The sequence below is a fragment of the Camelina sativa genome, chromosome 14 (assembly GCF_000633955.1).
Source record: "Camelina sativa cultivar DH55 chromosome 14, Cs, whole genome shotgun sequence".
In the NCBI taxonomy this organism is placed as follows: domain Eukaryota; kingdom Viridiplantae; phylum Streptophyta; class Magnoliopsida; order Brassicales; family Brassicaceae; genus Camelina; species Camelina sativa.
In genome coordinates, this window is record NC_025698.1 from 9,554,199 (window position 1) to 9,572,555 (window position 18,357).

Here is an 18,357-nt window from a genome sequence, read left to right on the forward strand (position 1 = left end):
CTGATGAGGACGATGATGAGTTTGACTTGGTGTGTCTGTGTTTCGACCCTACCGGAGATTTCATTGGCGATGTTTCCTTCTCTGATGGCGAACTCAATTTGTTGTCCTGAGGATTTGTCGAACTTGCGTATTCGTCTTCTTCTGGGTTTAGGGCTTGTTCTTGGCTTGCGGAAGAAGCGACCTGTTCTGTTTGAGGACACATGGATTTAAGCTGCTTCCCCAGAAGTAATATGGTCTCTTGACACTCTGCTAGCTTATCTGCAGCAGCCGCTAATTCATTGTCCTGTATAATAACATTCAATGTGATCAGGAATCATATATTTCAAAACCTGTTGGATTATAAATGAGTATGTGTTTGGAAAGTTACCTGTTTGCTTTTAGGATCAGCTTCGGTTACTGAACAATTCGGGCAGTTTTGGTTGTTCCTAAAGTTTTGTAGGAAATACAAGTTAGAGATTTTGAGAGAGCTTAAAGCGAAGACAAGAGTAATGTTGAGTTATAATGTTACCTTTGTAATTGCTCCTCGAGTTCTTGGCATTTGGCTAAAGCTTCTTGGTGATGTTCCTTTTCGTCTTGAAGCTCATCCTCTAAGTTTTCGATTTTTCCTTTAAGAGAAGTCAACTCTATTTCCAGCTCGGATGATCTAGTTTCAAGAGATCGATATGATTCCACCATGCATTTGAGCTGAGTCTCGGCCATGCCACTAGACTTCTGAGCAGATTCCAACTCTGATTTAACTTCGGCTAGAAGTTGCTCTGTTTCTTGTAGTTTGGTCTTAGTTGCTTCAAGATCTGCTTCACAGCTTGCAAGGTTGGTCTCTGCTTTTTCTTTCTCGAGTCTCAATCCTTCAAACTCTTCTAATGTAAACTTACTAGCTGCAAGCTTGGTTTCGTAGCCAGATGTTCCGTTGCAATCATCTGGGATCTCGGAATCAGAACTCTGAGAACAAGCCCCATTCTGGTAATGCTCACCTGATGACTCTTTCTGAAGTGCTTTGTTTTCAGGTAGAGCAACTTTATCGATGCAATCAGGACTGTGAATCTCCACTGTGGATGAGTGATATCCCAGCACATCGATCTTTAGTTCACTAGCTTCAACTAAAACTCGCGAAAGATCGAACAAGAAATCGACCAAAGTCTTCTCCTTGCCCAAGACTCTGTCGAATGTGACAGAGAAGTCTTGAACCTTTTGGGAGAACGTTCTGTTTTCAGAACACGCCGTTGCTTCCTTTGAAAGATAGGTAACAAACTGGAGTATCTGAGAAAGAGCATCAGCCAGTTCTTGAGTTATTATTACCTCTGCGACGCTAACTTTTTCCTCTGTGGTCTCATTTGAGATAGCTATCTCTTTTTCTTCTGTAATAAGACCGTTTACATTAGGTCCATTACATTTAGAAGGTAGCTTAACACCTGCATCTTCAACTGCACATCGTATCTCTGCCAAAATCTTCTCAAATGCAGCATCTTTAGGGAGAGACTGAAGCACATTGGAGATTCTTTTCTTCAGTTGCGTAGCTGGTTGGATCTCAGCATCAGAGTCAGCACTTGAGTGATCCGTTGAACCATTTGCGTTAGAGCCATTTGGTAGACAAGCTAGCTTTTCCATTTCAAGAAAATCATCCATAAGCTCCAACTGGTTAGCACTCTCTGTCTTCTTAATCTTCCCATTGTTTTTGTTGGAGTGAGAGAATTCAGACATCAAAGAGCCAGCAATGCTTCTAGCATCTTCGTTCCCGTCCTCAGACATTGAAGCCATACTAGGAGGGTTACTAGCATTTTGACGAGAGAAGATTTCAGCAGGCATTTCAAAACCGCGCTTGGTTGGACTTTTACTCATCATTTGAGCTTCCAAGGCTTGAAGCCTGTTTGATGTCTTAGCACAGAGGTTCCTCGACACTTGGAGCTCGCTGTTACGCTTTGCCAAAGCTTCTTTCAGCATCTTTGTCTCTTCTTCCATAGCAAGTAACCGCTCTGTCAGCAAATCGTTTTCTTTATGGAACTTTTGCATATTGTCAAGAGAGAATTCGGAAACCTGAGACATGTGTGACATTGGAGACATGAGAGGACTAGAAGGTCTGGCCGGTGACCTTCTTTGTCGATGATCTTGTTGTCCATAGTCTCTGCCTAAACTCTCAACCTCCATTTTCATCTGTGCAAGTGCTGCAGGACCCGGAAGTTTCTTTCTCACCAGAGTACGTAATCTTTGACACTCAGCTTCCAACTTTGCTATTTTCTTGACACCTTCCAGATGCTGCTTGTTTGCTGCTTCTGCAGACCTCATACTCATATTCTTTTCTTCGTTTCGTATCTCCAACTCTTTGGTAATCACATGAGTTTCATACTTGAGAGTGTTTATCTCCCTTTCACAAGACTCTATATTGTTCTTAAGATGCTCAATCTCAGACTCTGCTTGAGACTTCTCTTCACTTATCCGCATAAGCATGTTTGAACGCTCTTGCAATGATCTCGAGAGAGCGTCATTCTCAGCACCACAACGAAGCAGTTCTTGCTCGTATTCGCCAATCCTAGACTCAAACTCAGCTCTAAGATTGTCCATTTGGTTGGTTTTAGTAGAGATAACATCATGCAGCTTCTGTTCATTCTCTTCTTTTAAACTCCTTATCTGCCTCATACACTCCTTTAACGCTCCATCTAAATGCGCTGCTCGATCTTCGACAGTGAGCTTCGCGAGTGTAACTGTCTCGAGATGAGTTTTCAAAGCAGAAGCCTCTGCTTCAGCTTTTTCCCAACCTGAAATCAAATATCAAAAAACCAACAAAACATGTGACCAGAAGAAAAAAACACCATGCAAATATTTCAGAGCACTTTTTTGTGTGTGTTTTATTTGATTACCTGTGACAGCTTCTTCAGCAACTTTGGAGTGTTGTTTCACTAAAACCTCCTTAGCTGTAATATCTGCATTAGCTGTAGATAGCTTCAAATCCAAATCCTTGATCTGATCTTCAAGCTTTGTAACTTTGTCCTCATAGTTTTTAACTTCATCTTTTAAACCATTCAGATTTGAGTATTGATCAAATGAGATCTGGATGTAGTTTGGCTTCTTCCCATTTTCCTGTTATTATAATATTTATTGATGAATCAAAAAACACTCTAAATCTCAGAATTGAATGATTAAGCAAATCTGAGAAATGAAAGGGTGATTAGAGAATTTTCAAGTACCTGATCAAGAACCTCAGTAACAGTAGCTGCTTTCTCAGAGGATTTCTTTTTCCATGGCCAACTCTTACGATCCATCTTCTTCTTCTTTTTTCTCTTCATAATCCACAAACAATTCAACATTATCAGATTAAAGAAAACAATAAAATTAAAACCCAATATTCTTTTATACAGTTTTCGGATTTTTAAGGAAAAATAATTATGAAGTTTCAGAACAAGAATATTGTCATCTAATCAGAATTCAGAAAGCGTAAATGCAAGAAAGGAAACAATCTAACACTCATAAATAAGTTGAAAGAAAAGAACCAAAGAGATCCAAAGCTATGACAACTACCGACGATCGCAATTGAGTAGATGAAAAAAAAAGTCTGATGATTTCGATGAACTTTGAACACTTGTTAAAATGGACAAGAGAAGAAGAAGAAGAAGAAAACAACGAATACATCCAAAACTCGGGAAAACAAGTAAAATGGTGGCGACAAAAGCCATTTTTACTCGAATCAGTAAACTCCGGATTAAAAAAAAAAAAAAAACTAAAAATCCAAATGGCAGAAGGAGAGAAATCGCGCAAGAACACAAATCACCGACGTTTTTTTCTTCCTCAGCAGTCAAAATCTCTCAAAAGTCACCGACGCACCGATTAAAACTCGTTTTTTTTTTTTGAACTCATAACAGAGTATAAACAGTTCCGATTGCGAACTAAACATACGAAATCTAAAGAAGAAGTATAAAAACAGAAACAAACAGAACATAAATGACGATTCGAGACCAAGAAGAGAAGAGTAGTATAGAAAGAAGAAAAAAGAAAGACTCACCGGGAAAAAATCCAAAATGCAGCAGTGAAAATATATTCAAGAGAGGTAGTCAGTGAATCATAAATATTATCAGCAAAACAGATTTGGAAAAAAAAAAAAAAAAAAAACAGAGAATCAAAAAAACTCTGTTTGTAGAGAGAGAAGAAGAAAAAAAGAGGAGAAGAGTGTGGTGGGTTATGGTGTGATAGTGGCGGTGATGGTGATGGTGAAAGTTGAAGTTGAAGTTTGAAGGTGAAAAAATATATATCTCTATGTCTACTATGCCTTCTGTATCACTTCAAAGCCTAAAACGTAGCAGAGGCTCTCCTTTAAACAAATCGTTACCTTCACTTTCTCTTATTATTTTCCTCCCTTTTATTCTTTTCTTTTTTTTAATTAACTATTCTTTTATTTTATTTTATTTTGGCATTCAATTAATTATATTATTATTCTCCTATTTATTTACCCTCCTTTCTCCGACTCTTAATTATTCTTTATTTTTATACCAATAATTCATTTTTTTAGTCGAATCCTATTTTCTAGTATTTATTTAGACAAATAATTCATGAGTTCTGTGCAAGTCGAAAAACAAATAAAATAATACTAAATCCGTATACACAGTAGCCTATTTTTTTCATGAAGAGAATAAGATAGGCTTTTTGATATTTTTCTTGTCACGATGATAGCCAAACAATGACATGTATCACATGTGGTTCCTTTTTATACAATCCTATTAATAGAAAACCATATACAAAATAAACCTAAGCCATTGACGTTTTCGATTACTTTATATTTTCAGTGGTTAAAGCGTTTTTATTTTATTTGGTGTGTTGTATTGCATGCGATAAAACTATACATTTCAGGTATTTTGTTTTAGAAGGAGTACACATATTACTGAAAACGTTTGTAGTTACGAGAAATAAAATTAGTTTAGCTCATAGATTTGATATAGTAATATATTAAAACTGCACCGTTTGTTAATTTCCGAAAAGTGATCATACTGTTTATGCGCCACTTACAAAAATATTAATATTTAAATATGCAATTTATAGAGTTAAAATAAACGTGACAGATTATATAGCATATACGTACGATATATGTTGATAATGCACTTTTTATTTTATTTTTGACGTCGTTGATAATGTACTTCATTAAACTGAGATTTTGCTGGAAGAAACATATATAAATGTTCATTAAATGTGTTCTCCTAACAAAATATTCTGCGCGTTTGTTGTTTACATCTAGAAATTTGACTGGTTTATCTTTTAATTACTTTTGACTGATCATAATTACATCGAGAATGATTAGTTGTTAGTAGTATATGAAACCCCTCTGTGTTTTAATTTTAAATACGAATTACATAAATTTTAAAATACTAGTAATAAAAATGATTATGGTAAGGGACTAAATTAATGGATCAATAATACTGTATGGGAAAACGAAGCACCGAATAGTGTTGTCAATATAGACCGGAGGAGATATTAATAATTTAAAGCTTCTGTTTCCACTCGTTTAATTAAAAAACCTCATATATCTCTCGCACTTAACGAAAACCAAAAGGACTATCATTTCTTGTTTTTGTTACCTCCCAAAATAGTGAATAAATACAAAAAATTGAAGTTTTGGCATATGCTATGAACAACCAAAAATGCATGAAAATGTTTATAGTTTATTTTATTAAAATCATTCAGCGATGGTCCTAACTCCTTACAATTGCATTCATATAGCTTAGAGACAAGCTAGCGAACCAAGTTTGTACACTACAGTCTGTATATAGCAATTCCACGGACCAAAAGTAAATAAACTAAAAAAAAAATAGAGGACTTTTCAATTTAATTAAAAAGATAGGGGAATTAATTTAAATAAATAAAAAAACTGATATAACGACTTAAAACATTATTTCTCGTGTGTAAAGAACGAGACATGAAGAGTAAAGTATAAAGGAATATGATTAGTAAGGTCATTTTCTCTATTAAAACTAAGACCAAATAGCTTCGACTTTACATAATTAATCATAATTATTTGCATTAGGTATATATCATCTAATATGTCTACCGTCTACCTACACATTTGATCCACTTTTTAATTAGATAAACCAACTTATGATTTAATTGAAATAAAGATGCTCACCACCACCCGAATTAAATTTAGAAAATATCTATCTTTTAATTAAACATAAATTGTGTCAATCAGTATTTCTTTAGTTTCTGAACATAAATTTAGGTTTTGGAAATTAATTTTGTTGAGAAAAAAAAAAATCAACATCCAACTATTGTCGAAATCAAAACACAGCAGCTTGACAGCAAGGAAAACACGTGGCTTGGTTTCACACGTATACCGGTTTGGTCTTACTGTAGTTCTTGATGTATTGTATCTAAAATCTCAGAATCAACCCGACGGCTGTGATCTGTTCTAGCTATATACTTATATTCTTAGCTTCACTCGCCCGTAAGTGGTAAACTAATATTCACCATCAACCTATAGTAGATACAATTCTTGAATCTGATTCTTTTATAGTAGTATATGCTTAGTATAAAAATATCCAAAGATTCTAACTTCACGAAGACGAATAAAAAAAGAAGTGGTATACAGTAAAGTACTTACAACTAAAAAATTTTAAAAAGCGTAAAAGAGGTTATGATTTCTAAGCAAGTTTGGAATATGATGAGCTGTGTTGAAATTGAATCGCGTAATTTTCATATTGACAACTGACGGAGGATATATAATATAGTTAACAAAAGTAATTAGCCGGTGGGTCCAAATATAAAAAGACCACTTAACGCGCTTTTCGTCACGTGTTATGTCTACATTATCTAAGGTCATTAGTACGTGTGTGGATCAATTATATACGCTTTTTATCTCAGTTATCATAACCATTTTACGATCCCTATGTCTAAAATAAAGACATACTACAGTATATATATCCTGTATATTTGTCATTTTTTTGTCTGTCCAAACAACAAATATAAAGCGTAATAGTATATAGTATACTACTAGATTTTGATTTACATTGCGTTTCAACTATGCGACTTGTTAGTAAAAAACATATTCACAGTTCATGGTCGGGTCATGCGCCGTGGCTGTTTGGACTGGGTACCGGCTCGAGTAATTCAAAGTCTGATTACGCGTACAAAACGACATCGGATTACTTAATTGGGGTGGGATATATATGCTGGGATAGATTCGTATTAAAATAGCCTTTTTTTTTTACTGTTAGTCTTATTTGAGTGAGTGAGACTGTGACTGGGTCCATTCAAATAACGCATTGATACGTGTAAATAACTCGTATTACTACCTCACACCTAATGCGTTAAGTGAATTTGCCCTCTTCGACCAAACGACAAACTTACACACAAAACAAATCAATATATACGAAGTGAAAAAACAAAAACAAAACTTATATATTAATAGCCCCTAAAACGTGAATAATACATACATAACACACATAAAACAAATAAATATGCGAGTGAAATAAAAACATACAAATATACCATTTCGACCCGTAAATTGAGTTAGAACATTATCCAATTTCTCTATTTATTCGTCTTCGTTAAATCAGATTTTCTTTTTTTGGTTTTCCTATATATCTTTTTGTTTAGACATTTTTTTGTGTAGTAGTTTCAGGTAAATCCCTAATATATTACCAAAGGAGATTAATACTGCAGACTCATTCAACTTGCAGACGTTGACGGTTAACCTAACCACGCTTAACTTACGATTTTATATTGATTACCGACGGACATCGATCCAAATTAAGTTTGGTACATGTTTATCAGGTATAAAGATTCTTCAAATTAAGATTAGTTTATATCTTGAAAAGTGGACTAATGTCAATCAGTTCCGCAGTTAGTACTAAACTTAAGACTAATCTCCTTATTTATTCTCTCGTAATCAAGGGTTCCATTTACTTGATTTAGTACGGTGACACGAGGACGACCCATCAAACCGATATTCATAGCAATAAATAATATGGTCTACTCCTAATCATCAATTTATTCTATTACAACTACCACTTAAAAAGCTGGACGTTGCTATTTAATCCAAAACAATGGTACATGGGTTATTTTACTTATTTGTTTTTTTTTTTAACATTTTGTGTAAGAGTTTAAGATAAATAAATATGACTAAAAAGACTAAAGAGATTAATACTTTTATACTGTGACTCATTCAAACTTGCGGATGTTGACCATTAACCTAAACACGCTTCAATAAAAAAATTTAAATAGTTACCGACGCGCATCGATCCAAATTGAGTTTTTGGTACATAGTTATAGAAAATATACTATGAAGCCCTAGTTCACATTCTTTTATGTCTTGATGATAAGTAGAATAATATTGTCAATCAGTTTCGCCGTTCGGCTACTAAACTTTTAGACCAATCTTCTTTCTTGTCTCCTAACCAAGGGTTCCAAATTTCCAATTACTTAATTCAGTACGGTGCCGAGACCACTTATCGGACCAGAATTTATAGCAATATAAGTAAATAATACAATCTACAGTACTAATCATTAATATTTATTACAAATTAAATGTCACTAAAAGCTTTTCTATTTGTTGTTTTTGTTTTATTTTGTAGGTGGTTGTTTAATTCCATGTATTAATATAACCGATTAAAAATAGATATATACTGACCTAATACGCTTAACTGTTACCAACTACAATTAAATACAAATTAATATTCCGTTACCAGCTAAAACCATGACAGAGGTACATCAACTACTCACAATTCACAAAATACATATTATATGGAGTATAGTATAACAACAATACAAGTATCTATTTGATTTTATATAGAATGTAGCTATCATCCACAAAATACTTTTCATATAAATTCCATTATTATTCCTAAAACAAAACTATCCTCAAACTTTTATACATGTCCGTGAGGATAACATTAATTACTATATTTTATATTGCATTAAATTAGTGTGTCTAGATTTATTTTCTGTCTTGATATATATTAATGTATAGTATCAGCTAAAAAAATGTGAAAATATTAATGTGAACTACATTCCAAAAATAAAATAAAAGGGACACAAAAAAGGAGAATTTCAATTAAGTGTTTGCTCCTTGGAAGTGCAATGCACATGCGAGCCACGTAGATATAGATTTACAGTGTGTACCATGTGGAATTTTCCTGCACGTTGAGTTAATTAGTTAACTTTAAATGCATAAGAAAAATTATAACTTTATGCATTTGGTAGAACAATTTCATTGCCAATTTTTGAATAAACTAGTTTTGATTTTGTTTTCAAATTTAATTGAGTAAAAGTAATGTAAAAATTATAGTCCCATGATCAATACTATAATTTAAAAGTTTATTCCGTATAGTGGCAAACAAATTCATTTATTCGATGAATTATACTCAACTATTAGAGGTTTTGGCTAAGGATTCCCAATTATACAAGACATATATATAATTTCATAAATAAAAAAAGGAATAAGAGACAAAAATGGAATGTTTGTTAAGGTTAGCAAAACTAATTTAAAAGAGGTTAACCAATAACACAATACTCTAATTAGTAACACAAGACACTAGGCAAAAATATGTAAATCTGGCGGTGGTGGAAACGAGCGATGATTACAAAGAGAATGATTTTCCACCTCGAAATAGGCCAGTTTTAATTTCCAGCCTTTGCTTTGTTCGTACGTTACAATTTTTTTATGGGCAATAAAAATAGAATTTAAAAACTTTTACAATCAATAGACATTTGTAGAAATTAATTTGTTTATTTATTCATTTCAACGAGATGGGTCCCTAGAGAACACCAGCACACAAGACAGCTTTACTCCACTTCTTTTTTTTTTGTAAGAAAAAAGAAAAAAAAAGTCTACATGAAAAAAAAAAAAATTGCGCATTATCTTTTATAATACCAACATCATCATCAAATATTATTTTAACTTTTAGTTTTATTTATTATATCACATTCCTTAGGATTCTGTTCTGTAAAAAGTCACATGATCCAACTTTCATTTTGATCTTTTGCTTCCTCTGTTGGCAATCATTATCATCGTGAGAACTGTTTTTTTTTTTTATGGTGCTCTCATCTTCTAAGCATGCTCACAAGAATTACAGTCGACACGCAGAAAAGAGTTTACGTAAATATTATTCCTTCTAAAATTTATGACACGTTTACATTCCCGATACCATTCCATCTATACAAGTACTTTTTTTTTTTCTTTTCAAAAATTACTTTTACATTAACTTTTCTATGTATAAAAAAAGTTTTGGTAGATGACGAAATTAAAAGTAGAGGAATAGGGCCTGAGACTGAGAGTGAGGATTATTATAAACCAGATGTGATGGAGTTGGGCCATTATCTTGTCATTATGTTTCTACTAAACCCCCTCTTGTAGAGTTGTAATTAATGAGTACTCAACTAATATTTGTATCCTACCTTATTGGATAATACTCCTACTATTAAGTTTTAACCCGTTTTACGGATCTTTCTTGTTGTCAAAACCATAAGACGAAAAATTCAGATTCAATATTATTAGCATGTCCATGGCCATTGATCTAGTGTTTATTTGATTTTATAGGAAATATATCAATAGAAGTATTTTCATGTTGAAATTTGTTTGGGATTTTAAAGGATATTTTAGAAGTAATTAATATTATCAACAAAAAAAGTTATAATAATGTGTCTTATTGGATGTGTCAGGCCGCCTAAATTCAACGTACTTACTTTGATTATAAGTTAGCTATAATTATTTATATATGTATTCAAGTTCCCTTTAATCAATTCCCGTCTTCGAAGAATAATGAGTGTGTGCGAGTGAGAGAGATTAGAGAAAGAGTAAATTCTTGTCCCTTTCACATGTTATAATCATGGTAGTAAAATGCATTTATTTTTTGGGTCGTAAAACGCATTTATAGTTGTTACCATCATCACTACTAAATATAAACATAACATATAATTACATGTTAACCAACAAAAAGAAAGGTTGGATCGATCGTATGACTTTTTGTTGTTGTTAATTTAGGAATTTCGAACTAGCTATCATTACAAGATAATGTATAAATCATTTCTTTCTAGACAAACGTTTTTTTTTTTAACTGTAAGTAACACCGTCAATGATTTCACAAGATAAACAGATTACAAATAATAAAGTGGACAAAAATATATGCGGGGAATCAGAAAAATTGGTAACGAACATGTGCGTGTGACCTCGTCCGCTCGTACGTTGCGAATCCTCATAAGACAAAGAACAAAGACAAACAGAGATGAGAAGTTAATTGTATTGCACATTTTTAGTAACTGAAACCGAAACAAAGACTATACATACACACATATACACATATATGTACGTTCCACTACAACCCACTCATATTCCATGTCTCCATATCCGAACCATCCTTCTAAGTGTTGCTTATAATTCAACAATTTATTTAGGTAAAATTTGTTGATACAAATATTAATCTATATATAAACAATTTGGACAACGAACAATTTTTTCTGATTAGAAATAGATAGTCTCTTTGTTTTGTGGTTTTGTTTTTTTTTTTTTTTTCCTTTCCATGTTTTGTTCTAGAGAGCTTCATCTTCACAAACACCAAATATTGCCAAGGCAACTTAGGTGGTCTAATTTTCAGAATAAACCATATATGTACATTACAACTTTGCTATCATGAACAAAATATGAAGAGAAATGACCCACAAATTCATCATGTATATAAATTTTATTTTGTTTTGTATGAATTGGCACTATTCTGCGCTTTTTATCATGCATTCATGTTACCCTCTCGTTATATCATTTTTTTTCCCTTACTCTTCTTTTCTACTGTACTTTCTTCTAACTAAGATTTTTTGGTGGATCCAAATTTATCAATTGTGAAATTTGTTTATCCGCTTGTTTTATTCTAAACTATGGAGTTATGGAGATTTGTAAATGATCAGTGTCTTCGAGATCATGAAAGACAAACAATTATTTAACGTTTTAACTTAAGATAAGGGGAAAAAGCTCTACTGTTCCTACACATTGTTCATTCTAGAATAATAATATTAAATGTATATAATAAAACGTAACATCGTAGAAGTGTAAATGGGTCCTCTTAAAATTATATTTTTCTTTTTAGGTAACGATATCAATAACATACAAATCATACAAATAAGTGTGTGAAAACAGAAAATGAGCTAGAGAGAATGATGAGAGAAGGTATGTACTGTAGACTGCACACACTTTTGAAGTGCACGTTTGTGTTGTGTCGCTGTCTTTCACCAAACTCCGTTTCAAACCTAACCCAAAAAACCACATTAATCGGTTATCACGTGATTAACCAACGGTTTTGTTTTTGTAACTGACTCACGTGACAACATCTTGTCTCCATCCATCCCAACCGAACCGAACCGGTTTTTCTAGCCGACGGTGACTACTTTGATTTCGAGTGAAAATAAAACTCGAGTGAATTGTAGGAGCCCAGCCCACCAAGTGACTTAATGAACGCCTATAATTTGGCCTTGTTGTTTGAGCCTGTAAAAAACTCACCAAGTTCTGCTTCTCTTTTTTAATTTATTTGTTCGAAAACAAAGGTTTGTTTTCCACTAAACTCTCTTTCCCATAGCCCAATTTAGTTTCCTATCTTCTTCTTTAAAACACTAGTTAAATGAAATTTCAGTCCAAAAAAAAGAAGCAGAAGTTAGATCGAATCAACGTGAATGACTCACTAGGTAACAGCCTAATCAAAAAATAATTTGGGCTATGTGCTTTTGTCATATATTTACTTTATAGTGAAGAAAATTCTTTCGTATGCCAGAAATATCTAAAATTCCAAACAATATCTAACCGAACTAAATTATCAAAAAAATTTACGTTTCGATTTCCATGTCATTGTCATGAAATACAACAGCTATACCAAATAATAATTAAGTCGAGAACCAAGATATTGCTCATGACCCTTACTGCTTACTGGTCACATACTGTCCGAAGATTCCGATCTAGATCCATCCTTCAAAAGTCCAAACAATGATTTTCTATCGACAAGACATGCAAGAAATCCAAAAACTATAACAGTAACATATAAATAAATACTACAATTAGATACAAAAATTGACAGCCATTTTCTCAGTTGCCAACCAAAGTGACATATCTTACCTTCCTCAGTTCCTCAGTCCTTGATTTTAACCCCGAAAAAGTTTCTGACCTTTAAAGTTAGTATAAAGACATGCAATCAGTGAAGCAGACCCATTTCTGTATTATGACTTTTCACATTTTCGTGCTTTTTTTTCATTTATTAGTTTTATTACCTGTGTTACACAAAAAAAAAAAAAAAAAAGACTGGTACATATTAACATCAAATCGAGTTTTTGATATCGACTTCTTAGCTACACATCAATATTGGAGACTTTCTATGTGCCTATATATATAGAATAGTCATAGCAAATATTGTAAACAGTTTGTCAGTATCCATACGATATGAATTGATTGTGAAATGGGTTCGTAAGTTTATAGAGAGCATTTTTTTAGGTTAATCACTCTAGAGTTTGGTTTTTGCCACTTCTTTCATTATGGTGTCTTTATAGAAAGATTACCCATACTGAGGTTGTGCTAATGAGAGAAAATGTATTGAACCTTAACCTATCATATCCCATATATAGTAATTAGCTCAATTAGATAGAAGATCAAGAAGATTTGTTCTAGATATGATCAAATACAGTTTCAAACTTAAAGGCTACATATGCAAAAGAAAAAGAGAATACATATGGAAAAGAATAAGACTATAGTCATCATACTCGAAGAAAGAGACAAAAAGGCCGCTGGTTTCACTCCTCTCTTCACGTACGTACCCACCGGAATTAGCCCTAATCCTCCTAATATAGTAATATTCTTTTCTTATCTCTTTCATTTTCATATTTCAACTCAAACTCTATAATTTGCATGAACATGATTTTCTCTGCCTGTTGCCCTAGTTGAAATAAATAAAAGTACAAAAGTTATTGGAATGCTAGCCATTGACAGTTGACACATTAGAAAAAGTTAACGAGAGAGGGAATGAAACTGAAGCCGAAGAGTGTTAACGAAACCATGTGTGAAGAATCCAATCTGAACGAGAAGTGGTCAACGGTAATAGTTTTACTTTCTTTTCTCGAAGCACTACAAATAGCATGCAACCACGACAATTACAATTTAATTTTTCTACAAACATCCAATTTTCCCCCCTTTTTTTCTTGGGCATACATAAATAAAACTTTCCTCAAAATACCTTTATTTATTGGAAAACAAAGTTTGGAAGAAGAAAAACAATGAGCGCAAGGTAAAGGAGTGTAAAATGAGTAGATGTCAAGGGCAAAAACAGAAAGGTAACAAGTTCTGTGATTGGATCGTTGGCTCCTAATGGGCCTTTCTTCGCTGTCTTTTCAAATAATCTTCTAGTCATTTTTCTAGGGAATTTAGTCAGAAATGCCATTTAAAAAAAACAAAGTTGTTAGAAATGTCAGTTTATAATTTTTCTTATGAGAACTGCCATTTTTTATTTTTGTGGCATAAATAAAAAGACAAATTTATTCATATAAAAAAAATGAGAAAAAAACTAACTATTAATTGTTTAATATAAGATTTTACAGTTTCTGCAGTAGACAACATTAACTATGGACATAAATTTATTTCTCATCAAAAAAATTTGTCCACAATTTGATGTCCTATATTTATAGTCCATAACTTAATACTTAAATTGACTTTTATTGTTGTCTTTTTATTGATGTCATCTGAAACACATTTCTCTTTCAATATACAAATTGTAGTAGTGTGGACATTTTTTTTTTGTTAGCAGTGGACATAAATCGTCAGACCAAACCTTGAGTGTGGTCCACTCAAGAGTTAAAGGACATAATAGTGGTGGACAAAAACCTTGGCTACAGGATGTGGTCCACTGGATTTGCAGACATGCAGTGTGGACAAGTTTTTTGTTAGTAATGGACACAAAACACATGACCAAACGGATATGGTCCAATTCAAGAGAAAGAAGGACATGATAGTGGTGGACAAAAGCCTGGTATGCTGGATCTGGTCCACCAGACACCGGATCATGCAATGTAGACAAGTTTGATAGTGGTGGACAAAAATCTGGTTGGCTGGATATGGTCCACCGGACACCGGATTTGCAGACCTGCAATGTGAACAAGTTTTATTGTTACCAATGGACACAAAACGCATGACCAAACAGATATAGTCCACTCAAGAGAAAAAGAGACATAATAGGGATGGACAAAAACCTGGTCGACTGGATCTGGTCCACCGGATCTGCAGACCTACAATTTTGCTTATCAATTGTTGGATATAAGAACTCTGGAACTAGATCTAGCGGTTTTGCCTACTACGGAGGAGGCAAGCGGATCAGACGGAGGTCTTGACTTTGGAACTCGTCTCAAATTTTTTGCTGGCCATGACGGACGGAGGCGGAGCAGTCGGAGGATTAAACCATAGTAGAACTGACTGCATGATGAATCCATCATTGCATGCAGAAAAACTCAGAGAAGTGGAAAAATCAGATGACAATTTGATATTGAAGAAGAAGAAGATGAAAAGTCGTAGAAAGAAAAAAATCGAAAGTTATGAGAAGAGAGAGTTTTGTTCGTTTATATCTGAGAAACAAAGAAAAAATTAATAGAAAAGATAAAGGATATAATGGATATATGATAATAGATGTGTGGCAGGAGAAAAGAAAAGAAAAAGTGTCATTGATGATAAAGTCTGTTACTATGTATGGCAGATCTAATAATATTTTCATTTTTTTATTAACAGAAAAAATAAAAAAAAAATTAATTTTTCTATCAACAGAAAAAATAAAAAAAAATTAAGTTCCTCTATTTAATACTAATATTCTTTAATTTATACGAATCCACCACAAACGTATTTAACTCCATTTCTTATTATATACATATATTAATGTGATTAGTGATCACAAGTGGCGGTACAATGTTCGTACTTATAGAGAGGGTAAGCATATACTATATGATATATCTATGTATTGCTGAATATAAAGATTTTGCAAAGTATTCTCTTTTTCTGTGGGAGTTGATTTTTTAGGTAGAAAAATGTTGGAACAGATGCCAGATATGAGATATCGTATATTTGTGGGGTTTAGGATGTAAGCAGGGTCATTTTCATATAAATACATACAATATATGGTATTATCATAACTTTTAGAAAGTATTGTAACGTTTTCCATCTCTAATTGCATTTCCTTTTCTTTTAATTACAATTTTTATGTGTTACTACTGAAAACAGGTGGCTGACAAAATGAACTTTGATTCCGAATTTGCCAGAAAAAATGAACTTTGATTCCGAATTTTTATGTGTTATTGTGCTATACTCATATACATTTGTAATTGCGCTCGACACGATTATGTTGCACCAAACGACTTTCGCTTTGTCACCACGACCGTGTTCTAACCTCTAGTAATATATCTAAGTGAAATTTAAGAGGTTACATTGTAGTTTAATTTAACTAAACCTACTCGATCTTTTTTAATCATTTTAAGTGCTAACGAGAATAGTTAAAGCCAGTTAAATTGTAGTACTACTTTTTAACTCACAACTATTCATTTTGACCGCATTTATTTTGCATTGACCATATTAATTTGTTCCCATATGTAGTTCCACACCAACTAAATTACTTCCGCCGCATATATTCGAATTTGTAGATATCTCTCTCTCTATATATAATAATAGTACTATATTATAAGACAACAATTGTCAATTTTTATAAAAATGTGATGCAATTCCTTATAGTAAAGGAAAATGTTGTTGTTTAATGTTTATAATAGAGTTAATAATCATTCGTTTTTCTTCACATGCATCAACGTAGACATTTAGTGGTACCTGTTCAGATCGCGAGAGAACTGCGGCAATAATCTAAACTCTAAACTACCTTTTTGTTTACAAGTTGTAGTAGCAATAATTTAGGGTTAGATAAAAAAACAAAACTATAAAGTACACAATTTCCGTAAGAAAGAAGACAATCAAAACATTAATTAAATAAAATGTAAATGATTTGGTGTGTACCGTGAACTGTACTTTTTACTGTATTGAGAAAGGTTGAGACAAAAACAAACCATGAAAAGTCGAGCACAGGCGAAACAGATCAAATGGGCTAATAGTCTCTCCCTCACATGGCCTTGGTCGGATCCTCTTTTATTTTTGTAAATAAAAGGTTTAAACATCTTTTTACTTATATATTTGAAGACTAAAAATTATCCTGCAAAAAAATAAAATAATACTCCATATGCTAACTAAGTCACAACAATTTTCACAATGAATGATTATTTATTTTTTATTTTCACAAAAAGTTAAAAGTAATACTTTTATATTTTTTTTTGTCTTTTATGATAATTTGGGTAAGAGAAGTAATCTTAAGAGACAAAATTATTTAACTGTTGTATGTTTTATGGAACAGATTTGTACTTTGTTACCAGTGTTTTGTTTCTATTTTCTAGAATATGTAATGACTGTTTTTGAAAAGTACTTAGCATAAAATTTCCATTGTGAAATTTACAGAGAAGAGTGACAAATATTCGAATCTAAAGCACTGAATCAAAGTCACTTTCTTCTCTTTTCTCTCTCATTTGTCTTATTTACATTTTAGAGCCTTGAAACTCTGATTCGAACCCGGGATGACTCGGTGTAACGACTCAGTCACCCACCTTTTAACCGCCATCTCCTTTGATCATCTGTCTCTACGACCATCAGTGCCCCTCTAGTACCGTAACTCGCCATTTCCATTTTGGCAATCTCCCAATATAATTGAAAATCCAAAAATAAGACCCGAACCCGATTAAAAGTTAGTACCACCCGGCTCGGTGGTAGCTCAGCCGAGTCAATGACGATTTATTCAAAAACTCGCCTTCTTCTTCTTCTAGCTCCGAGTCAAACCGGGTCAGAATCGTTACGAACAATCTCCACCGTCGGATTTAATTATTCACCAGATGGCTTTCTCAACGGCGCCGTGAAGCAACGGTCGAGATTCAATCAACAGATCCATCTTGCTTTTGATCTTGATTCCTCCTCCTCCTCCGTTACATTTCTGAAGATCGTCAGGACAAGTAAACCGGGTTGACCCTCGAGACGAATCAGACCGAGAAATAAACCGGATCGCTTCTTCGAAAACCGATTCTTCGCAAGGGATAACCAACGGTCCTTGGTTAGCGAAACCGAACTCCTCCTCGGCTTGAACCAGGAGATTGCTCAAGATCGGATGGTTCAGGTACGACGCGCGCACCACGAATCTCCTGCAATCGATACCCACACAGACTGCCACGTGTCCTGATGGAACATCCGACGGTACACAACGGCTGACCGAAGACAACCTCGCTTTGTTACGCCATCGCCTGAGCATTTGCCTCAGTCTCACAATGTGACGGATCTTGCTGCATTTTACTAAACCTCCTCCT

At 33.5% G+C, this 18,357-nt stretch overlaps 2 protein-coding genes and 1 long non-coding RNA gene across 5 annotated transcripts; all 3 read right to left on the minus strand.

The window, feature by feature from the left end:
* On the minus strand, nt 1-4,298 carry LOC104740680 (filament-like plant protein 4; the record flags this gene model as incomplete). 3 transcript variants are annotated; one of them, XM_019236245.1, is given in 6 exon segments in its annotated part: nt 1-283; nt 368-425; nt 509-2,750; nt 2,853-3,072; nt 3,180-3,272; nt 3,992-4,298. In XM_019236245.1, coding segments are annotated over 5 exon segments (2,878 nt in total), but the record flags the coding sequence as incomplete, so codon positions are not given.
* Nucleotides 14,670-15,562, minus strand: LOC109128814. Its single transcript, XR_002035122.1, has 2 exons — nt 15,181-15,562; nt 14,670-15,074 (listed from the first exon to the last, which is right to left on the minus strand). It is a non-coding gene; the product is annotated as an uncharacterized LOC109128814 (long non-coding RNA).
* LOC104743408 (auxin-responsive protein SAUR19-like) lies at nt 17,413-18,351 on the minus strand. The gene has a single exon (XM_019235800.1). The coding sequence runs from the start codon at nt 18,300-18,302 to the stop codon at nt 17,886-17,888; it is 417 nt and encodes a 138-aa protein (XP_019091345.1). The 5' UTR covers nt 18,303-18,351; the 3' UTR covers nt 17,413-17,885.